The sequence below is a fragment of the Humulus lupulus genome, chromosome 3 (genome assembly GCF_963169125.1).
Source record: "Humulus lupulus chromosome 3, drHumLupu1.1, whole genome shotgun sequence".
In the NCBI taxonomy this organism is placed as follows: domain Eukaryota; kingdom Viridiplantae; phylum Streptophyta; class Magnoliopsida; order Rosales; family Cannabaceae; genus Humulus; species Humulus lupulus.
The window spans coordinates 127,806,605-127,831,236 of NC_084795.1; the positions used below are offsets into that span (position 1 = coordinate 127,806,605).

At 39.1% G+C, this 24,632-nt stretch overlaps 1 protein-coding gene and 1 long non-coding RNA gene across 2 annotated transcripts; one reads left to right on the forward strand and one right to left on the reverse strand.

Annotated features, from left to right (window-relative positions):
• Positions 1 to 1,246: 1,246 nt before the first annotated feature.
• On the forward strand, positions 1,247 to 21,458 carry LOC133823136 (AMP deaminase-like). Its single transcript, XM_062255742.1, has 19 exons — positions 1,247 to 1,895; positions 2,075 to 2,271; positions 2,797 to 3,010; positions 3,294 to 3,466; positions 3,614 to 3,665; positions 3,821 to 3,948; positions 4,044 to 4,223; positions 4,360 to 4,427; positions 4,514 to 4,656; positions 5,286 to 5,347; positions 15,881 to 15,994; positions 16,444 to 16,584; positions 19,142 to 19,294; positions 19,366 to 19,419; positions 19,498 to 19,608; positions 19,738 to 19,911; positions 19,984 to 20,064; positions 20,262 to 20,360; positions 20,448 to 21,458. The coding sequence occupies exons 1-19, from the start codon at positions 1,418 to 1,420 to the stop codon at positions 20,514 to 20,516; spliced, it is 2,691 nt and encodes an 896-aa protein (XP_062111726.1). The 5' UTR covers positions 1,247 to 1,417; the 3' UTR covers positions 20,517 to 21,458.
• Positions 21,402 to 23,500, reverse strand: LOC133823137 (uncharacterized). Its single transcript, XR_009888150.1, has 3 exons — positions 23,183 to 23,500; positions 22,586 to 22,888; positions 21,402 to 21,801 (listed from the first exon to the last, which is right to left on the reverse strand). It is a non-coding gene; the product is annotated as an uncharacterized LOC133823137 (long non-coding RNA).
• Positions 23,501 to 24,632: the final 1,132 nt, after the last annotated feature.

Sequence of the window (24,632 nt, forward strand, 5' to 3'; positions counted from 1 at the left end):
TCGTTCTTTGAGTGTTGAGAACATTTTGGAAGATCTTGGTGTGAGATCTCAAGGATTTTTGCCGTACAAAAATATAGCAGCAAGGAAGGACTTGAGGTAATTTTCTATTCATATCTTTGATTCAATATATATATATGTGTGAAGAAGTAGATCTAGAAATCTTGTGGGATTAAATTCAATTTTGATTGTTGTTCTGCTGCGTATAATCTCTGATTTGATCTATAAAAACCAACAGCAAGCAGGAGGCGTGTTGGGCCTGGGGCGTGTTGGGCCTGAGAAGCTTCGATGGTGCAGGGAGCAGGGGCTTGGCTGGTGTGGTGCCAGGCGACTGGAGGCTTGGATTAGGCTTGGGGAGGCAGGCGGCATGGGACGAGAAGCTGTTGGAGAGGTGGTTGGGCTCGGCTGGGCTTTAGGCGCAGGAGCCGGGCCCGTGTGGCTGAAGGGAAGCCACTACTTGGGCCTTAGTTTGCAGATGCACCACACATTTTTTTTCCTTCTTTTTTAGCTTTCTATCATTGTTTTTCAAACACAAAAATACACAAAATTCCATAACAAAATAAATATAAAATAAATCATAATAAAATATTTTCACTATAAAATAAATCAAGTTAATTCTTTAAAAATATTAATTATAACTTAATTTATATTTAATATTTAAGTTCAATAATACAACATTTTTTTACCTCAAACTAAATAATAATAATTCAACTAACTAACTATAACACTTTATAATAAAATAACCATAAAAACACACAAAAATATAAAAAATCAAAATAAACTCAATAAATTAAAAATTAATTAAAAACTTAACAAATCAATTAAAAACTTAAGAACTAAGCAACAATTAGCAAATACAATTGTTAATTTTTTATTTAAAATTTTAAAAAAATAAAACTAAAAAATTATTTTTTTAAAACATTAACTAAACACTTAAGTATTTTGAACACAATTTTAAAAATAAAAAAACAGAAAATAATACCAATCAGCACATATTTCTATAAACTTGTTAACCCTTAAAAATATCATATACTTTCTCCTAAAAAGAGAAAAAGACAAAAGCATCCAACAGAAACAACGGCGTTCCACGTTTCACCTCGTACAAAGTAACGGCTGAGATGATCACGTTTACTGCGACACGTGTACACTCCCTCGTGTTTCTGTGTTCCAATAAATACATACATACATACATAAGTTCAGGAGAGCACGTGACCTCTATATATATATACATAGATACATTACATACATACACCATCTTCTTCTCCTCAAAACTCTAAACTTCATAATTAACGCAACCTGTCAGCTCCCACCATCTGGCTCTCACTCTCTGAACACTAATTTCTCCCTGGATTATCTGATAACTAAAAGAAGAGAAGAAAAAGAAAACTTAGGGCTTTTGAGTAAGAAAAACAGAGGACCAATGGAGTCTTCCTCTTCGTCTTCTGCAGCTTCGTCTTTGCACATAGCCATGGCGGCTTTAGTGGGAGCCTCGATCATGGCCATATCGGCCTTCTTCATCCACAAGCGAAGCGTTGACCAAGTTCTTGACCGCCTCACCGAGCTCCGTAGAGAAGGCGGGAAGCGTATTGCGAAAGAACGTTTGGATGAGGAAGAAGAGGGAAATGAAGAATTTGAAAATGAGGCGGAGTTTGGTTCTGACGGAGAGATAGGTTTTGATCGAAGGAACTTACTGATGTCTGTTGATGAGAACCTTCTTCGGCATCATAGAATGTCGTCGTCGTTGCCCAATGTGGCATTAGGAAACAACGATTGGGTTGATGATAATTCTAAACTCGATTTTGCGGCGAACTTTAGAGCTCAAGAGTTTTCTTCTTCCTTGGATAAACTTAATTACATTCCCTTGGGGCTTCCGCCTCTTCGAACCGATCAAAGACACGGTGTGTGTTTTACATACATGAAGGAATCCTTCTATAAATGACTATGATGTTTAAATTCTCTAAAAATGTATAAATGGGAAGAACTTTATTAGAGTATTGTGTGCTTGGTAAGAAAACTCTTTGATGTATTTATATTTGGTTTCGAAACTGGCAAGTGAGTTTTTATTTCTGTTTCGCAGGGGACTTATCTATTGAGCGTTCTGGTTCCCGTAGAAGGGTGGCTTCAGTTGAAAGGTTAATGACCCCGAGATCCCAAGCTGGGGCCTTTGGTATCACTGGGGATTCTGATGAGGAAGGAACGGAACTTGCGACTGGAGATGAAGAATTTTTCAACTATGGGAACTTAGAGGTTTCAATTGATGGCATGAGTGGGCATGTACGTGTAGTTTTGGTTTACTTAAATAAAGATGCTATCTTCATATTAGAAATGTATAGGTTAGTAAAATGAGGATACAAATGCCTATTATAATGGATTTTACTTAATCCCCTGAAGGCAGATGATCGTATTCATATGCCATAAGAACTATCTGCTTACTTTATAATTATATCTTTTGGAAATAATGCTGCACAAAATACTGAGTGGTACTTCAATGTTTGCGAGAACTGTATTTACTGGCATTGCAGGGGACGGACGAAGAGTTATTGTATTACTTTTCTTGTTCCTAGATTTGTATCTTCTGATTCCTGGCATGTTTAGAATAGTTCTACAATCCTTGATTTGTCAGTTGAAAGAGTAAACTTCAAATTAATAAAGAATGCGACAGGTTCATTGTACTAATGCATAGCCATTTGGCTTTACTGGCTGTATGTTCTCAATTTATAATTATGTACATTAGGAATAATGACAATTGACAACAAGGCATTTAGGATCAGTTCATTTTACTAGTTGACGGATTTGCAGGAAGTAAATTCAAACCTTCAGAATTCTTCTGCAGTTCCAATCATAGGTAATGATGGGAATTGTATGCAAGATCAAACTTTTAAAGCCACTGCAAGTGAAACAAGAGGTGGTGTGGCTACACAAGGTGGAGGAAACATAGTTTCAACGCCTGTGGACTTGGTTGGCCAAGATGCTACTGTTTCCAGCATAATTTTACCATTTCCGTCAACACATGGTAATTTAACTCCCTATCTCAAAAGGTTTTCATTGATCTATTGAGTTTTGGACACTTAAATTAGTATCATTAGCATAATATCTCCGCTTCATTACTTTTCTTACGTCCTGAGTTAGGAGTTAAGGAGTTGGGTTGGGTAAGACAGCCCAGTTTCAATGCTAACATGGTCTACTTAAACTTGCTTCTATTTCAAAATCTGTATAGATAAAATGAAGTTTGTATCACTTTTGCAGATGACTTATGAACTAATTTTCTTTGCACTTGTCGAAATATTTTGGTCCAGATCCAACGAACAAAGAAGAGGAAGAAGTACGTAAGATGCTCCGTGAATGTTTAGAGCTACGTCAAAGATATCTTTATCGAGAAAGTGTTTCTCCTTGGATGAAAGCAGCTGTCTCTGATACATCAGAGAAGAAGAACGACCCATTTCATTTTGAACCTGTTGATGCATCAGCTGTATGTTACGCTTTTCTCAATTTTAGTCTCTTTGTATATATGTATATATATATTTATACAGACACACACACATACGTGCATATATATATATATATAAATCTTTAGTGATTTGGTGAGCACATGTCTGATGTTATCACTATTTAACAGCACTCCTTCAAGATGGAAGATGGCGTTATACATGTATATGCAAAGGGAAATGGTAAACACCGACTCATAACAACTTGTTTGGAACGTAGGATTTTAGGAAAAGAGATAATTCCTTGGAGAATACTTGGTCCTTGGTTGAAATTATCTTCTTAACTTGAATAACTTGAAATCAAAGAATTACTTCATATGGTCTTGCTCTTTCTGCAGACAATGAAGAACTTTTCCCTGTTGCAAGTTCAACAGCATTCTTCACTGATATGCATTATCTTTTGAAAGTTATGTCAATTGGAAATACTCGCTCCACATGTCATCATAGACTACGATTTCTTGAGGAGGTATCGCTCTCTAAATTTGTCTTGGGTCCTTTGACTTTATATCCTATGATATTCATTTGGTTTGTGTTTGTGACTGTTATCTGCACATCGTACAGAAATTTCGCCTTCATTTACTACTCAATGCCGATAAGGAGTTTCTTGCTCAGAAGAGTGCACCACATCGTGATTTTTATAACATCAGAAAAGTGGATACACATGTCCATCATTCTGCTTGTATGAATCAGAAGCATCTTTTGAGATTCATCAAGTCCAAGCTGAGAAAAGAACCTGATGAGGTAAAAATTATGTATTGTTGCGGCGATATGCCTCTGTTCTTACTTTTAACTGAGTGCATTAAGCTGGAGACGGATCCAATTTGGTTTTCCTGTGTGTTTCTTGATGCTTCTGAACTTGTTTAATTACTTTGGACAGGTTGTTATATTTAGAGATGGAAAGTATCTAACACTTAAGGAAGTCTTTGAAAGTTTGGACTTGACAGGGTATGCATTATTTCTCTAATTGATTGATTTGAATGGAAATCTATTCTTTGTCTATCTCTAAAACTGTTGGCAATATTGAACTGCAGGCATGACCTGAATGTTGATTTATTGGATGTTCATGCTGATAAAAGCACTTTTCATCGATTTGACAAATTCAACCTAAAGTATAATCCTTGTGGCCAGAGCAGACTCAGAGAGATATTCTTGAAACAGGACAATCTCATCCAAGGTTTGGTGCTGGAGTGAAATGTTTTAACCTACTAATGCCTGCATAAATGCAAAATGGCAACTATAGTTATGACTTTAAAATACATTACCTTCAGGAAGATTTTAATGCTTGACTCATGTTTGGTGTCTTTGGTTTCCTTAATCTTCATCCCCTCCCCTCATTTTTGGCGTCAGCTCTAGAGTTTTATGTCTCTGTGTGTTGATCATCTACATGTTTATATTTGCTGTAAATGTTATTGTTACTGTTTCAATTTTTTTTTATATGATTCATTGGAATCTTGTAACGTGTGTATTACTTCAAGGCAATTAACTTTTCAGTAGATGGTTATTCTTGACATAGAATTAAGCTTGAATTATAAGGAGAGGTTTTCCTCACTTTGGGAGGTGAGGGGAAAATGGAAGGGAGGGTTGTAATGGTCATTCTCCCTAGCTGTTGTAACCAGTAAGAGTAACCACAAACTTTTATACAATATGTTAGGTTCCGCTCCTTCTGATTAATATTAATGCCTGGGCAGAAAGAAACTTAAATATGTGGGCTACGTTTTTTAGATTTCATTAGCTGATACAATATGCTGATAATATCTTTTTTTTTCCTACCAAATTTTTTACTGCTCATTTGAATTATTACAGGACGGTTTTTGGCAGAACTGACAAAAGAAGTTTTATCAGACCTGGAAGCTAGCAAATACCAGGTTATTTGTCGGGGTTATTTTTGTCACTAATATGGTTTAAAAAATGCTGAAATGAAATTTTTCACTTCTCTTTGATAAGACCCGACTACCTGCAGAATGTTAGAAGCAATAGAACAGTACCAAATTCACAGACTATTATAGAATGAGAGAGATGTTATTCAAATCTCCAAAGGACCCAAACACCAAGTACAAGTCCCACAGGTTACCGAGAGCCTGGGTCTCTCCTAATGCAAGAAAAGGAATACAAATCTAGCATGCCCTCTCTCTCGTCCTACAGACGCTATATCAGCTCAACTCTAACTAACCCAAAAATTACCATACTGCCCACACTCACAATCAGCCAAGCCAACACACTCAAGCCTGCCCATCGACTCGTTTCCCCCTCCTAGCGTAAGTGAATCGGACCTCGGGTCTATCATTAACCCCCAAAATCCTTAACCTTGTCCTCAAGGTTGAAAGAGGGAAACTGTGAGCGAATGATGTCAAACGACTCCCAAGTAGCCTCGAACGAGGGTAAGTTTTGCTAGTGGATGAGCACTTCGATTTGCTGGCCGGACTCTGTGGAACGACGACGAACATCCAAAACCTTCTCCGATTCTACAATGAGCTCAAGGTCTGCACTCAAAGTTGGAGGCAAGGTTGGAGAAGAGTGGGTTGAACCCACTGCAGCTTGGAGCTGGGACACGTGAAAAAATGGATGGATAGCCGAGGAAGTGGGGAGATCCAAGCGATAGGCGATTGCCCCGATGCGACGCAACACCTTGAATGGACCATAATAGCGCGCTGCCAACTGGACCATAATGCGACTTGTGGACTGCTAAAGTCTTTTGTCGATAAGGTCGAAGCTTGACAAACACCCGATCCCCCTCTTGAAATTCCACATGACGACGAGATGAATCAGCGGTAGCTCTCATCTTTTGCTGAGCACGCAGTAAATGCATCTTCAAATCATCCAGAAAAGAGTCACGCTCTTCTAGCCACTGATCCACAGCCAAGACTGAAGTAGACCCTGCTGAGTGGCGCACTAAGGCAGGAGGCTCCCGTCCATAGAGAACCTTGAAAGGTGTACAGCCCAACGAGGAATGGAAGGTAGTGTTGTACCAATATTCAGCCCACGCCAACCATTTGGCCCAAGTTCTTGGCCTATTTGAAGCAAAACGGTGAAGATAAGTTTCAAGACAACGATTGACCACTTCTGACTGTCCGTCCGTCTATGGGTGATATGCAGTACTATGTCGCAACTCCGTACCCTATAAGCGAAAAAGCTTTGCCCAAAAATGACTCAGAAACACCCTATCTCGCTCAGAAATGATGGAGCATGGCACTACATGTAGCTTGACCACATTATGAAGGAATGCTTTAGCCACAATGCGAGCATTGAAGGGATGCTTGAGGGAAATGAAGTGATTGTACTTGCTCAAATGAGCGACCACCACAAGGATAGTATCCACCCCATCTGACCTAGGCAGCCCCTCAATGAAGTCCATAGTCAAATCCTCCCACACTCGTTCAGGTAACCCCAGCGACTGTAATAACCCAGCTGGAGACATGGCCATATGCTTATTTTGTTGACACACCTCACAACACTGCACAAACTCACTGACCGCCCGCTTCATGCCCAGCCAATAAACGTCTCCCCGCAACCGTTGATAAGTGTGAGACTCCCCCGTATGGCCTCCAACTGGTGAGCGATGGTAATCATTCAAAAAATGAGGAATAAGGGATGAAGTGGCAGCCAAAACCAACTTGTCCTTGTACATCAACTGCCCCCTGTCAACTGTAAAGCCAACCACTTCTTTACCACAAAAAAGGGTCCTGTTGCACTTCTCTATCTACGATATCCCAATCCAGCCAAGAATTGAAAGTAAGCACAGTGCACTCTGTGGCTCCCACACGGGACAATGCGTCAGCCGCTTGGTTTCCGATCCCCGGGCGGTACTGTATCTCAAAGTCATAGCCAAGCAACTTGACCAGCCATTTCTAGTGGTCGGAAGTCACCAGTCGTTGTTCCAACAAAAACTTCAGGCTCTGCTGATCCGTGCGCACTACAAATCTGCGTCCCAACAAGTACGACCACCATTTAAGAATTGCAAGAACGATGGCCATGAGTTCCTTTTTGTAGATGGATTTGAGTTGGGCACGTGGTTTCAAGACTTGGCTGAAGTAGGCAATGGGCCGACCCTCCTGCATCAAAACCGCTCCAATGCCAAACCCCGAAGAATCAGTCTCGACCACAAAAGTCTTAGAAAAATTTGGAAGAACAAGAATAGGTATTGAAATCATGGCCTGTTTGAGGGCATTAAATGCTTGAGTGGCTGCCTCTGTCCACCCGAATTTGTCCTTCTTGAGCTGGTCTGTAAGAGGGCGAGCAATGGCCCCATACCCTGCTACAAACTTCCGATAGTAACCGGTCAACCCCAAGAACCCATGAAGCTCCTTAAGTGTAGTGGGCAACGGCCAATCTATCATAGCTTGGACCTTCGACGAGTCCACCGCTACCCCGTCGCCTGAAATGATATGCCCCAAATACTCCAAATGCCGCTGGCCAAAACTTCAAGTTGGCGTACAACTGGTGAACGCCCAAGGTGTGCAGAACCATAGTCAAATGCTCCTCATGAGTGGCTTCGTCTGGAATGTAGAACAGAATATCATCAAAGAAAATGAGCACAAATCGACGAAGATATGGCTTGAACACTTCGTTCATGAGTGACTGGAAGGTGGCGGGGGCATTGGTAAGGCTAAAGGGCATGACCAAGAACTCGTAATGGCCTTCATGTGTCCAGAGCGCCGTTTTGTGCACATCTGCAGCCCCCACACGAATCTGATGGTAACCCGATCGTAAATCCAACTTGGAGAACACCTTCGCCCCATGCAATTTATCGAGGAGCTCATCAATAACAGGAATGGGAAACTTATCGGCCATCGTTTCCCGATTCAGTGCCTGATAATCAACACAAAAACGCCAACTGCCATCCTTCTTTTTGACAAGTAAGACTGGACTGGAAAAGGGACTAGTGCTCGGTTGGATTATGCTCGCTGCCAACATTTCCCCCACCAATCGCTCAATTTCAGCCTTCTGAATTTGAGCATGGCGGTACGGTCAGACACTCACAGGTGGGGCACCCTTTCTCAGCGGAATAGCATGATCATGACTTCGTAAAGGTGGCAGGGATGTCGACACCTCAAACACCGACCGAAACTGCTGCACAATGCTCATCATGGACTCCGGAACTGGAGGAGAGTCGGCAGTCACCACCGCGCTACCCAGCTCGACCTAAACCCCTTGTCGCTCATGCTGAAGAAGCCGCATCATCGACTTGAGGGAAACCTGAGTTTTGTATAAGGAAGGATCTCCATGGAGAGTGATGGCCTTCCCATTTACCTTAAGCTTCATAACATGATCTTTCCAATGATTATAGGTGTCACCCAAGGTCTCTAGCCATTGTATTTCCAAAATGACATCTATACTGCCGAGAGGTAAAGGAAGAAAGTCATCAAGAATTTCCAACTCTTGCAAAATTAGTGGTACCCTGCGACATATGCCTTCTCCTTGGATAGCCTTGTTAAGGCATAATACAGGAGACTAATTAATATATATAAATTAGCTGTCTATTTGTCTAGGACAAGCCAGTAAGGGTGACCACGATTGTAACCACGATTGTATGCTTTTTCCTTTTTCACCTTTCTGTTTTGCCTTGTTATTTGTGCTTTCTGTTACACAGCTGTTTGGCTCATTGCCACACGTCAGTAGGCTAGAGGCCTTCTCCTTGGTTGTAATGATTGTATTCCTCATACAAAGATATATATACAGAGTACTCTGGCTCTCAATTCTTTGAGCTGAGTTTACAAATATTGTGTAAATACCATTTCTTAACTTGGTATCAGAGCAGAATTGCTCACGCAGCCATGTCGTCTGGGACCAGTCACTCTACACCTGCTGTTTCGCCTGCTGCACCTCCTGTTGTTGGCATAGGCCCTGTCCCGACCAGCTCCCCCTTGGCCAGCTCTCCACCAACTGGACCAAGTGCTTTTCCATCTACACGTTTTGGTAATACCCTCTCTCAACCTTTTGGTTTTAAGTTGGATCGTAATAATTATACTCTGTGGAAAACAATGGTATCAACCATTATCAGGGGTCATCGGTTGGATGGCTATATCAATGGGCTGAAGCCGGCTCCTCCTGAATATGTTTCTGCTGGTGTTTCCTCTACTGAGGACCGTCCTGGGTTTGGTGTTTGTCCAAATCCTGCTTATGAACAGTGGGTTGTGTGTGATCAGTTACTCATGGGCTGGTTATATGGTTCCATGTCTGAATCTATTGCTACCGAAGTTATGGGTTGCACCTCGGCTCGTACTCTCTGGGTTGCTCTCGAAAACTTGTTTGGTGCACATTCTAAGGCTAGAATGGATGAACTCCGAGATAAGATCCAACTCACTCCTAAAGGAGGAACCCCCATGGTCGACTATCTTCGTCAGAAAAGGACCTGGGCCGATATGCTTGCCTTGGCTGGGGACCCTTACCCAGAAACCCACCTTACAGCTAATGTTCTCCGGGGTCTTGATGTCGAATATCTTCCCATTACGGTTCAGATCGAGGCTCGGGAATCGATCTCTTGGCAGGAGCTTCAAGAACTCCTCCTTAGCTTCGACACGAAGCTGGAACGTCTTCAATCACAGACTACCCGCTCTGCTCTCACATCGAACGTCGCTCCGTCGGCGAATCTTGCTCACAAGCCCTCTGACTCTCCCGTGTTTCCTGGTCGTCATCCTGGCACTCACTATCGTGGTGGCAGAGGCTCCACATCCAGGGGTGGTCAATACCGTGGCCGTCATCCTGGCGGTCGTGGATCTAGTAGAAACTCAAAACCCACTTGCCAGGTATGTGGTCGATATGGGCACTCTGCTGCATTTTGCTACAATCGGTATGACTCTAGCTTCATGGGTACTCCTCCTTCTAATGGTTTTTCTGGTCAAAGTGATGAGAAGAAAATGCCCTCTGCGTATATTGCTTCTCCTGAAACAGTGGATCATATGGGTTGGTATGCTGACAGTGGTGCGACTAATCATATCACAGCTACTGGAGAGGATATGGTGCATCGATTCAGCTATGGAGGCAGTGATAAATTGACTGTGGGAAATGGTAATCAACTCCCCATTACTCATACAGGTTCAGGTTTACTAAACTCTTCTACTGGCTCTTCTCTTTTGTTGAAAGACATGCTTCATGTTCCTGCCATAACAAAGAATCTAATTAGTGTCTCTAAACTCACAGCAGATAATAAAGTGTTTATTGAGTTTTACTCTACTGTTTGTTATGTGAAGGACATCAAAACAAAGAGAGTAATACTGGAGGGGAGGCTTAGAGATGGATTGTATCAACTTGATGTTCCAACTACTAAAGCTTCTGAAGGACGTTTGGCCGAGGAAAATAAAGACAAGTTGGATTCTACGTTTTCTCCATTTGTTGCAATTTCTACCTCTGATGTAAATCATGTTTCAGATTGTATTTCAGTTAGAGACTTATGGCATAGACGATTGGGGCATCCCTCTCTTAGGATTCTCAATCAAGTTTTAAATTCTGCTAATGTAAAACTGCCAATGAATGAACAGTCAATGTTTTGTGAAGCATGTCAGTTTGGGAAATCACACTCTTTGCCATTTTCATTGTCTAATTTCAGAGCCAAGAACTTATTAGATCTTATTCACACTGACATTTGGGGGCCAGCACCTATTATGTCTAATACAAACTTAAGATATTATGTGCATTTCATTGATGATTACACAAGGTATACATGGATTTTCCCTATTAAAGCCAAGTCTGATGCATTAGCTGTGTTCACTCATTTTAAAAGTCTGGTTGAGAACCAATTTGATAGAAAAATAAAGGCTGTTCGCATGGACTCAGGTGGAGAATATCAGTCCTTCAAACCATTTCTACAGAAACATGGCATAGTATTACAGCTATCTTGCCCACATACGTCTGCACAAAACGGCCGTGGTGAAAGAAAGCATCGGCACATCACAGAGATGGGACTTACACTTCTTGCACAGGCGAGCATGCCATTGAAGTATTGGGTTGACGCGTTCCAATCTGCAGTATACCTCATAAACCGCCTTCCTACACCAGTTCTGAATGGGCAGTCACCGTATGAAGTCCTCTTTGCCAGAAAGCCAGATTATAACTTCCTAAAAACTTTCGGTACTGCGTGCTATCCATGCTTGAGACCTTTTCAAACTCATAAATTTCAGTTCCACACGACCAAATGTGTGAATCTTGGCTATAGTGATACCCATAAAGGGTACAAATGTCTGAGTTCGACTGGGAGGCTATATATCTCACGAAACGTTGTCTTTAATGAAGCAGACTTTCCATTCAAATCTGGTTTCCTGAACATGTATCAACGAGAAGCAGAAATACAAGTCCCAACTCCAGTATCATGGTTCACTCTACCAATCCAGCAACCTGAATCACAAGCACCAGGAAGTACTCAATCGAAGGATTCCAGATCACCATCACGGGGTGATTCGAGTTCTTCAGCTCCCTTCAATTCAAATCGATCCTCGACAAACCCAAACAATACATCATCAGGTTCTGCCTCTCCTTCTCAACCTGTCGATATCTCATCTAATTTGTTTGTCGATTCAAATATTGCAACAGATGCTGGTGCTTCAGAAAGTCAGCCGCCTATTCAGAATAATGAACCGAACAATAATCAAGAAGCTCAGTCCACACATCCAATGATTACACGGTCAAAAACTGGGTCTCTTAAACCCAAAGTTTATCTTGGTGAGGCAAAATGGGTAGACAATGCGTATGAACCAGCAACAGTTACTCAAGCTCTAGAACATCCTGGTTGGAAGAGTGCCATGGATGCTGAATTTAATGCCCTTACACAGAACAAAACCTGGGTTCTTGTACCACGAGTGGAATCATACAATGTTGTGGGAAACAAATGGGTCTTCAAGGCCAAGTTCAATGCAGATGGGAGTTTTCAGAGATACAAAGCTCGTCTGGTGGCAAAGGGGTTTCACCAAAGACCCGGTATTGATTTTGGGGAGACGTTCAGCCCAGTGGTGAAAGCTTCCACTATTCGAATCATCCTAACCATTGCAGTAACTAAAAGCTGGACAGTGAGACAACTTGACATAAACAATGCATTTTTAAATGGTTTTCTGGAAGAGGCCGTGTATATGGAGCAGCCCGAAGGCTATGAAGACAAGCATAATCCCACGCATGTGTGCAAGCTGCAGAAATCGTTATATGGCTTAAAACAAGCTCCTAGAGCCTGGTTTGACAGTTTAAAGGCAACTTTGATTCGCTGGGGCTTTGTTATTTCAAAAGCAGATAACTCATTCTTTATCCTCAAGAAGCAGAAATTTGTAGTTATGGTGTTAATATATGTGGATGACATTATTGTCACAGGCAACAATAATACAGAGTTACATGAGTTCATTGGCAGACTGAATAAAGTCTTCTCATTGAAGGATTTGGGTGATTTGCACTATTTTCTGGGTATTGAAGTGTTTAGAGACTCAACTGGTATTTACTTGAATCAAGGAAAATATATCAGTGAAATGCTCCATAAACTTAATATGCAGAGCCTAAAACCTGTTCCTACGCCCATGGTCGCTGGAAGACCACTTTTAGCAGAGGATGGCGAAAAGTTAGAGAATCCCACGTTTTACAGGAGCATCATTGGAGGATTACAGTATCTTACGCATACACGACCCGACATAGCGTTTGCAGTGAATAAGTTGAGCCAATTTCTCAAGAGTCCAACCACGTGTCATTGGAATGCCACTAAGAGGATTCTGCGATATTTAAAGGGTACTATAAACTGTGGCTTACATATTGGGGTCAGTGAAAACTTGAACTTAGTGGGTTATTCAGATGCAGATTGGGCATGTTGCCCAGATGATAGAAAATCTATTGGGGGATACTGTGTTTACTTTGGTGAAACACTTGTTTCTTGGTCTTCAAAGAAGTAAACGGTGGTGTCTCGATCTAGTACTGAATCCGAGTATAGAGCACTTGCTCAGGTGACTGCAGAAATTGTTTGGATTGAATCACTTCGCAGTGAGATAGAGTTTCAGCCACAACTTGTGCCTGTGATTTGGTGTGACAATATGAGTGCAGCAGCACTGGCGTCTAACCCTGTTTATCATGCTCGTACCAAACATATAGAGCTAGATGTCCACTTTGTTCGAGATCGAGTTCTGCAGAAGAAAATCGAAGTTCGCTACATCTCCACTTTTGACCAAATTGCAGACTGTTTAACCAAGGGACTACCGCCTGCCAGATTCAAATTTCTTGCAGAAAAACTGGGCATTACAAACTCACCCTTAGGCTTGAGGGGTGGTGTTAAGGCATAATACAGGAGACTAATTAATATATATAAATTAGCTGTCTATTTGTCTAGGACAAGCCAGTAAGGGTGACCACGATTGTAACCACGATTGTATGCTTTTTCCTTTTTCACCTTTCTGTTTTGCCTTGTTATTTGTGCTTTCTGTTACACAGCTGTTTGGCTCATTGCCACACGTCAGTAGGCTAGAGGCCTTCTCCTTGGTTGTAATGATTGTATTCCTCATACAAAGATATATATACAGAGTACTCTGGCTCTCAATTCTTTGAGCTGAGTTTACAAATATTGTGTAAATACCATTTCTTAACTAGCCTGACCCGTGCCCATTTGCACACCATATGACTCGGCAGTAGAAATAGGAAGAGCTAGCTTGGATGCAATCTCAAAAGTGATAAAATTGTGCGTGGCCCCACTGTCGACAAGGACCACCACCTCGTGTCCATGGATGCTGCCAAGGAGCTTCATCGTCTTTGGTGACGTCAGTCCGACCACTGAGTTGAGGGAGATTTCCACCAATTTGGCTTCGGGTGTGGGCAGAGGTGGTATACCCAATGATTCATCAATGGGGTCCTCATCACTGTCATCATCGGAGGTCTCATCTTGCAACAAAATAATCTGGAGTTCAGGAAGCTTGCATTCATGACCCTGCTGCCACTTACCCTCACACTTAAAGCATACACTGCGAGCCTTCCGATCCTTGATTTTCACCTCTATCAAGCGACAATAGGTTGTGGGAGTTGTGAGCGAAGAAGCTTTGGACGAAGACGAGGAGAACGTTCCCTTCGACCCAGCCACTTGCAGCGTTCCTAATGGGCAGTTTGGGCTTCCCTTGCTAGGCCCGGAACGATGGGCCCTAACTAGGGTTTGATTGGCCTCAATGGCTTCAGCTAACTCCATGGTTTTAACTAAACCAGTGAGCTCCAAAATTCTTAATGGGCCCTGAATTTCCATCTTCAACCCTTTACAAAAGTAGACTCCAGAATAGAATCCGAGACGTTTCCCATGGCGGAGGCGATCATCTCAAACTGTCGCCGGTACTCCTGCACCGTGGATGTTTGTTGAAGATCGAGGAAGCGATCAAACACTGAGCCTTCATGAGCTGGGCGAAATCGACGAATGAGCAAAGTCTTGAGGTCATCCCAAGTGCCAATCGATCGCCGAAGTGTCTCCCAACGAAACCAATACAGAGCTGCCCCTTCCAAACACATCACAGCCGCCTCAAGTTGTTTCGCCGTCAACAGTCGCTGCAGTCCAAAATAACGGTCAGCTCGATAGGTCCACTCATCCGGGTCCCCACCTGAGTACACATGTAATTCAATTTTACGAGCCCGAAAGTTCGAACTTCGACCTTCCATCCCCTCATGCTGACCACCACCGCTGCCGTTGCCCTGCGTCGACCTCGACGAAGGTGGAGCCTCCGGTGGTCCACGATGTCATGGGCTGAAACCACGGTTAGCCAATTCCATAGCAATGAAGGCCTGACCCTTGAGGACCAAGTCAAGCTTCTCTGTAATCACAGCCAGGTCGTGAGCTTGGGTCTGAACAGTTTCCTTCAATACCCCACATCCCCTTCAACAGAATCAACTCGGGATTCCATCCGAGTCACCGGCATCCACAAGACTGGATTGTCTCTGATACCACTTGATAAGACCCGACTATATGCAGAATGTTAGAAGCAATAGAACAGTACCAAATTCACAGACAATTATAGAATGAGAGAGATGTTATTCAAATCTCCAAAGGACCCAAACACCAAGTACAAGTCCCACAGGTTACCGAGAGCCTGGGTCTCTAGATGCAAGAAAAGGAATACAAATCTAGCATGTCCTCTCTCTCCTCCTACAGACGCTATATCAACTCAACTCTAACTAACCCAAAAATTACCATACTGCCCACACTCACAAACAGCCAAGCCAACTCACTCAAGCCTGCCCATCGACCCGTTTCCCCCTCCTAGCGTAAGTCAATCGGACCTCGAGTCTATCACTCTCCTGCCCCAGAGACTCAATCCAATTCGGATGTCATCATCTGTTGTTTATTTCAATATAGTTTCATTTATATCCTGATGTTAATCCTAAGGTCATGATGAAATTATAAAGATTCTTTATCAATCATTTGTCAGAATATTTACTTGTAGGCTTATATAATTCTATATTTCTAATTTCAGATGGCAGAGTACAGAATTTCAATTTATGGAAGAAAACAAAGTGAATGGGACCAGTTGGCTAGCTGGTTTGTCAATAATGCAATTTATAGTGATAATGCTGTATGGATGATTCAGGTACCTTAGTTTTTCTCTTTGGTTGTCCATTTTTTTAATTATTTATTTTGGAACTTGATTCTATTTTATTTATTGTTTTCATATTTTGTCATCTCTACAAATGAGAAAGCCACTATGACCCTCCTTATTCTCTATTCTTTGCATAGATTTTGATCCTTCAAGTTGTGATTGTGCATTGTGAGAAAGTCATGTCAGTCAATATGGCGTTAGTTTGTTTGCAGCCATTACATTCATGTTAAAACAAACTAAACTCATCTGCGTCAATATAATCTAAGAACCTAGCTGTAGAGTTAAATAATCATTTTCTTATTGATGGGGGATTAATTGCAAAGTTAAAGGTCGAAGCAGGATGGTAATTAATTTGATTATTCGATTGAAAAGGATGAGTGGTAATTTTATGCCTCATTTTTCTAAGCAGTTTCTTATACTTTCATGGTGGTATCTTGCAGCTACCACGGCTATACAATATCTACAAGAATATGGGAATTGTCACCTCTTTCCAGAATATTTTAGATAATGTGTTTATTCCGCTCTTCGAAGTCACTGTTGATCCGAATACTCATCCTCAACTACATTTGTTCCTGATGCAGGTTAGTGTTCCCAAATTTTATATGCTTGAACTATTATTTTGTTAAATGATGATATGATTTGTGGTACGCATTATGGCTTTAGATCTAGGGCATACATACACACTTTTATGTACATGGATTCACAAAAAGGCGTGTATGCTATTATAATGTAGGGCATATAGGTACATTAGGTGTGTTTATGTGGTAAGTATCTAAATTAAGCAACAAAAAAAAAAAAATTGCAAAGCATATATGTCTACATAAAATCTAAATCAAAGGTCTCCAATGTATATCCCATTGGAAGTCTTATCTGTAAAACTGCTATCTGCTTGTACCAATTATTGACTGAAACCATGAAATTTGTGATTTTAATATTGAGATTTTCTAATGGAACCTCTGTCATTAGAGGCTGTTTAGACAAATTGTCATGAATGTCTATTTTTTGAAGCACAAATAGACAATCTAGGTAAAGGGAGCTAAATGGAGAAAGGAAATGAACAAATACATGGGATCTCTATGTGCTTTCACAGATTAAAAACTTACCCTAAAAAAGAGATGGGAAAAAGCTTCCGAAGATAAGTACAAATTTGGAATGGGAAATTTCAAGGTATATGTCCTATAATATAGTGAAATTTTTTAAAATGCCAACATAAGTTATTATCTCAAATATATGACAATGTCAATTTTTTTAGACAAAAATACCCCTGGCATTCAAACACTTTCTCTCTCAGTCCAAACTCCTTTTCTCTAACGTCTCTCATTCTCTCACACTCTCATTCTAATCTTGTAGATCTAAAAAAAAATACCAAAATTTAAAAACAAAAATGATTTGAAATAGAAATTTGAGTGAAAATATATGAATCTTCAAAGTTTTTGTCAAATTTTAGTATAGAGCATTGAAATTGCATCGATTTTGCATCGAAACACCATCAATTTTGCATCGAAAAAACATATTTTTTGCCAAAAAACAAGTTTTCATGATTGCATCGCAAAAACATCGAAGCACCATCGATTTTGTATCGAAACATTATCGATTTTGCATCGAAAAAATATCGTTTTGCCCAAAAAATCAAAATTTCATGATTGCATCGCAAAAGCATTGAAACACCATCGATTTTGCATCGAAAAAACATCGTTTTGGCTAAAAAAAAAATCAAGTTTTCATAATTACATCGCAAAAGCATCAAAACACCATTGAAAATTATGCTTTTTCGATGCAAAATCGATGGTGTTTCAATGCTTTTGCGATGCAAGCATGAAAACTTGATTTTTAGCCAAAACGATGTTTTTTCGATGCAATCATGAAAACTTGATTTTTGGCCAAAATGATGTTTTTTCGATGCAAAATCGATGGTGTTTCGTTGTTCTTGCGATGCAATCATGAAACTGGTTTTATTTTTTGCCAAAATGATGTTTTTTCGATGCAAAATCGATGATGTTTCGATGCTTTTGCGATGTAATCATGACAATTTGATTTTTGGCCAAAACGATGTAAAATCGATGCTTTTGTCATGCAATCATAAAAACTTGATTTTTGGACAAAACGAACCTTTTTCGATGTTCTGTACTGAAATTTGACGATTCATATCTTTTCACTCAAATGTCGGTTTCAGATTTTTTAAATTTTGGTATTTTTCGAGATCTATAAAATTAGAATGAGAGACATTATAGAGAGAGAGAGAGTTCGGACTGAGAGAGAGAGAGAGAGTGTTTGAATGCTAAGGGTATTTTTGTCCAAAATATGGTAGAGTCACATTAGTGAGAGGAGTCTTTATGTTGGCATATTAAAAAATTTCACTATATTATTATGCATAGAACATGAAATTTCCCTTTGGAATTCATGTCTAATTCACCATTAAAGTTTTAAATATTTATGAATTATTGATGGGAATTTACTCATTTGGTATCTTTTGTTTTTGCAAAGTATCGTTCTGGTACTCTCTGTTTTCAATAATACTCATATGGTACCTTGTATTTTGAAAACATAGATATTTGGTATCCTAATTGATAAAATTTTGTCAATATGACCAAACTGTCAGCTGTCAGCAGTTATATATAATTTGTACCTCGTATGATTGAGAGTAATTTGATTAAATTGGTAAAATTTTATCAATTAAATTTGAGTTTAGGGTATTAAATATGTACAATTTTAAAATACAGGGTACCAAATATGTACGATTTTAAAATGCAATGTACCAAATATATACAATTTCAAAATGCAGTGTACTAAATGAGCATTATTTGTAAACACAGGGTACTAAATAGTTACCTACCCATTATTGAATTCCCACCAATCATTGGTTATGGTATTTTGGAGTTACACCTCACTTGCCTTACCAGCAACCAAAATTAGGTAGTACCATGACATGCTAGATGAATGCTGTAATTTCAATATCGTTTCTATGCTAATATATATTTCCTTGTTGCTTCTGACTAAAAAAACATGAATATGATGAGCATAATCATGTGCATAAATTCTTATTTTTTTTGAGAGAGAGAGATCTTGTGTATGCATTCTTGTTGCACTGAAATATATTTATGCCTGCCTATTCTAATGAGGTTATCTGTGAATATACAGGTTGTGGGATTTGACATTGTAGACGATGAAAGTAAGCCAGAAAGACGTCCAATTAAACACATGCCAACTCCAGCTGAATGGACCAATGCATTTAACCCTGCATTCTCTTATTATGCTTATTATTGCTATGCAAACTTGTACACTCTTAACAAGGTTTGTGACCCTACTGTTATGACATAATATTCCATCTTGTTATGTGAAACTAATTTCTCTTTCTTCATCAGCTTCGTGAATCAAAAGGAATGGCAACAATAAAATTTCGCCCCCATTGTGGAGAGGTAGTTTCAGTGACCCAAATCTAATGCATTGAATCCTTTATGCTGATTGAGATACCTAAGCTTTTATTGTCTACTCAGGCAGGTGATATTGACCATTTGGCTGCTGGATTTCTTCTATGCCATAATATTTCTCACGGGATCAATTTACGAAAATCTCCTGTTTTGCAGTATCTGTATTACCTGGCTCAGGTTAGGCCTTATGAATATTCCCATTGTCAAGTATCATACCCTTCTTTTGTTTGTTTCTTTTCATTTTCAGAATTGCCTAGTGCTGGTTAATTTAGATATAATCACTAGTGAATTCTCTTGTTTATCCAGATCGGACTGTCTATGTCTCCTTTGAGTAATAATTCCCTTTTCTTGGACTATCATCGCAATCCCTTTCCCATGTTTTTCCAACGTGGCCTTAATGTCTCGCTTTCAAGTGATGATCCTTTGCAAATTCATTTAACTAAAGAAGCACTGGTGGAAGAGTATAGTGTTGCTGCAAAGGTTTAATTTTCTGACTCTTACCATTTTCCATGGTCATGTGCATTATCCATTTCACTAATCAGTTTTATACAGGTATGGAAGCTCAGCGCATGTGACCTTTGTGAAATAGCACGAAACTCTGTCTATCAATCAGGATTTACACATGCAGCAAAGGTAAGAAACTCGAGTAAACAAGTTCTTTGTATTTTCAAAGAATGTAATTCTACATCATGAAATAGAAAGATCACACATACAACTTGGTAAATTTGCCTGGTGCTCAGCTTAATTATGCATTATTATAACTAGTTATCTTATCATTGCCGTTGATTCGACTCAAATTCATTTGTTCCTTTGTATGGTTCCTCTTGCAGTCGCATTGGCATGGTAGTAAATATTTCTTGCGAGGCCCTGAAGGAAATAATATTCATAAGACAAATGTGCCCGGTTTGAGGATTGCCTTCAGACATGAGGTGACTGTTCTTATTTCCTGGTCAACTTTAGAAAAATCTCAGTTGATGTTCCTTCTTTTGATCTAATTATCTACTGAATTTTTACAGACATGGAAGGATGAGATGCAATATATTTTTTCTGGAAAAGCCAGGTTCCCTGAAGAAGTAGAGCCATAAAGGAAAAAACTGTAATATGCTACGATCATTCCTGGCATCATAGCATCGACACAATTATAATGATTGTTTCAAGGGGAATGAGATTCGGTCCCACCGGCATGGCCATGCTTACTTAGCAGTAAGACAGAGTCTTCTACAACTAATATATAAATACACATCAGCTTTTACAGATTTGAGAGAAGCATTCCCCACATTTTTTAGCATTGTCCTAGTGAGATGAGGAGGATAAGGTGAGATGTTATGAAAAGTGATTATAATATTATCTGAATTGGGATACACTTGTGTTATGATTTTTTCTGAAAACTCGAAGCCAGCTCCTTTTTTTATTTTATGTAATATAGGACCCCCCCCAAAAAAAAAAAAAAAAAAAAATTATTGATGAGGGACACCAATGCATCACTTGACATGGTACATACCACTATCGGTACAATTTAGTATTGGGTATTGGGTCTCATATTTTAACTTAAAAATTATACATTAACTTAAAAGATTATACATGGGATTAAATTGCTCTATACTATTTTGGATTTTGTATTTTGATAATCAGTTTGGACTCCTACAATTTAGAAAATAACTTTTACAATTAGGATCCTACAGTAATTTTTTTTTTAATATGATGAAAACATACTTAGTTATACTAAGAGTTTTTACCATCTTAGATCATGTGTTTTGATTCATGTTTGAACCTTGTACTTTTAGAAAGTAATTTTTGAGCCTCATGTTTTATAAAAGATTAATAATATTTGAAATTTTTTCATAAATACACATTTTTTTTATGTTTTTTTTTTTAAATTTACCAACTCAGGTTTCAAAAATACAATTTTAAAATTTCATAATTACAAAAATACAGTTTCTACTAGATATTAATCCCACAAAAAAACAATGTTGAAAAAAAAGACCATAATGTTTTGCTTGTCTATGAATTAAAAAATAAAACAAAAATTAGTGGGGCATATGAATCAGATGTCTCCACAAGCCACTGAATTAATTAGTGTGGATGTTGGGGAAATCAAGCCTCATATATATAAGCTCCAAACCCGACATCTTTCACCATACACTTTTACTCCTCTGACATTTTATCAACAATGCAATACACCCTTTCAAAGGCGCATCGAGTGACAATATCTCGAGTCAACCTCCCCCACCATCTTCCTCCTGATTCATCGTCCTTTTCATAATCCATTCCTTCATCAAGATCTGATGGTTCCAAGTTCTTCTTCAGGGACTAACTTGTTGAGGCATTAATCATAGTTTCCTTTCACTTTTGTCCAAGCTCCTTTAGCAACTATGATAAAGCAAAAAACAGACCAAAAATATAATCAACATTTTATTAACTAAATAATATTTGAATAAACAACTAATAACACTACGAAATAAGTTTTAACTATTGTTGAAACCAAAATGTAAGAGCAGCAACATTAATCTATATTATGACTATCGTTAAAAGCACATATAATCAAAAGTAGATCATTCTATAAAAAGAAACTAGATCAAAGCATAAGCAAGCGAACTAGCTCGATGCTATATAGCTAAATGACCAAAACAAACAAGTGCTATTGATTTATATATGTCACAAACTAAGATGTTAATCGGTCAAACCAACAAAAAAAATCAATGACGATAGAAGTAATAATCAATGCATCATTTTATGGAAACCCTTTAGATGCTGAGTAGAGGATATCAGATGTGTTTAATCATGATGATGACATTTTAGACGATATCTTCCACACAAAGGTATAATAAGCATCTCCATCTAGCTAAGTAAAACTTCTTTTCATAAATATTTTTTTTAAACAAAAAAAATCGATTCATTACTCGAAAAATTAAAACAGAACAAATTTAGCACACTGTTATATAAATCACTGAAGAACACTCTTTAATTACTAAGGTTATTTAAGAAACGTAACCCATTAAATCTACCACTACTAAGGTTACTAAGGTTATTCATAAAGACTAAGATTGGAAGCACTCAAAAATATATCACACGAATGGAAGAAAAAATAAACAGCCACTTAATCAAAAGGCAAAACTAATCACTGTTAAATCAAAAAAACGGATTAATAACTTACCAAATGATATTTCGCTTCTTCCAAAAGAGCAATCATCAATTTACTCCATGAAAAGAAAAGTGAAAATAAAACTACTAATAAAAACCCAAAATAACTACTCAAAAACCAAGCTTGAAGAAGACAAGCCAGTAAACCATAAACCACAATTTACAAAATCCAAAAAAATCAATATAAACAGAAGTACTAATACCCACAATATATAAAAATGACAATTCCTCCTTCCATCGTAGTACTTGGTATAAATCAAGCTATCCAAAAAAACCACTTTCTTCCTCTTTCCCGTCGTCAATAGGCTAGCTCTTGCTACAATGATCACATGAAAAATAGATTTTCTTAAACTCAAATAAAGAGATTACTCGAGGAAAGGAAAGTGTAGTTGAACAAGTGAAAGTAAGATTGAAATGTGACCCCTTTCACAAAACCCTTTCACATTGAAATAAATTTAAAAACAAAAAACTTATCAACAAAAACCCTTTCACATTGAAATAAGTTTCAAAACCAAAAATTTTATCAGCAGAAACCCTCTATGGAAGAATCACCTATAAACTAACAAAACATAATTTTTTTCATACTAACCGAGCTAGCCAAATTTCGTACCTGACTTTTCCCTCAGACCGCTTTCTTTTGCAGATCATCCACCAATAATTCAATGCCTCTCTACAAAGCAGTACGATCGTCACCCCGAGAACAACACAAACAAAAGAACAAAAATGGTGGAAGGAGTCAAAAAGAGCAAAAAAAAAAAAGATCAAAAGGGTTTTCTTTTGGAAGAAGGAAATGAAAAGATTAAAGAAAAAATGGAGTTTTGAAAGAGCTGATGGAAACCGGTTCTTTCTCTCCATCAATAACACCCATTAGCTTTATCTCTACCCTAGTCTGACACTGCCATTGATAGTGTACGTACGTACGTACGAAAACCGTGGGATCAGATTATTGATATTTAACAAGTGTGTATCAATAACGGAATGGCTTCCGCAACCGGGACTAAATCTGGGTCCACCTATTCAATGTTTGAAGAGTAATGATATGTGCACTAAAAATATACACTCAAACAATACACAAAGTGATATGACAGTTTAGTCTAGCCAATTATATTTATTAAGAATGAGACTCACTATTTTAAAAAGTAGTGACACGTCATTGTGTGGAATGTTTGAGTGCATATTTTGGGTGCACATATCATTACTCATGTTTTAATATCAATATATCATCAAAGAAAATGATAAAGTTTCTACAACTCATGCCTTGTACCGTGTCACGGGTTGTCAACTTGACTCCTCGAATTGATGGAACGTGTTATACTTGTTAGCACACTCAGCTAGCAAGTCAGCCTAAAATTCACACATGCGGCAAACAAACCTAACGGTTAGCCACGATACAAGTCTCACACATGTAAGGGCAATGACGAAGCATGAGCAAGCACAAAGCAAGTTATCTAAAGGCAACATCCCACACAACATCTAGAGCATACAACATAGGGAAGTGACATACGATGGTCTAACAAAGATAACAAACAAGCAACATATAGACTATAAAGAAAGCATACACAACGGGACATGAATAAACATCGTTTTATTCATAAATGACCTTGATAGGACAAGGGAGTACACAGTTTAAGCCCCTATTTGCTGGTGGTCATGGTGCTTCCCTAAGTGACCAGGTCACCTCCCCCTAAGGAACATTCTAAGTAAATAAAGTCTTCTCAGGAACATATATGATTTTCTCCTGAGAGACATATACATAATTACAAAAGTGTCATCCCCTACCCCTGAGGTTACTTGGTGCAAGACTTGACTAATGATCAAGCACTAAGGCATGCTTATACATACAAAATGCCCCCCTGAAGGTGTGGCATGTCGTAGCACGTCACAACCTCCCCCACTTAAATCTTCGGCGTCCTCGACGAACCTGATCCTTACTGATCTTCAATCTTCTGTGTAAGCTTGTGCAAGTCCTCCGCCATTTCCCAACAAATTTCTTCATCTCCGAGCCCTTTCCACTTCACCAGAAACTCTTTCTTCTTCTTTCTGTCCACGACCACGGTCCT

Coding starts and splice junctions, on each gene's coding strand:
- LOC133823136 (XM_062255742.1), top strand. CDS start 1,418: ATGGAGTCTTCCTCTTCGTCTTCTGCAGCTTCGTCTTTGCACATAGCC. Junction 1,896..2,074: donor TCGAACCGATCAAAGACACG/GTGTGTGTTTTA, acceptor TCTGTTTCGCAG/GGGACTTATCTATTGAGCGT. Junction 19,295..19,365: donor ACTTGTACACTCTTAACAAG/GTTTGTGACCCT, acceptor TTTCTTCATCAG/CTTCGTGAATCAAAAGGAAT.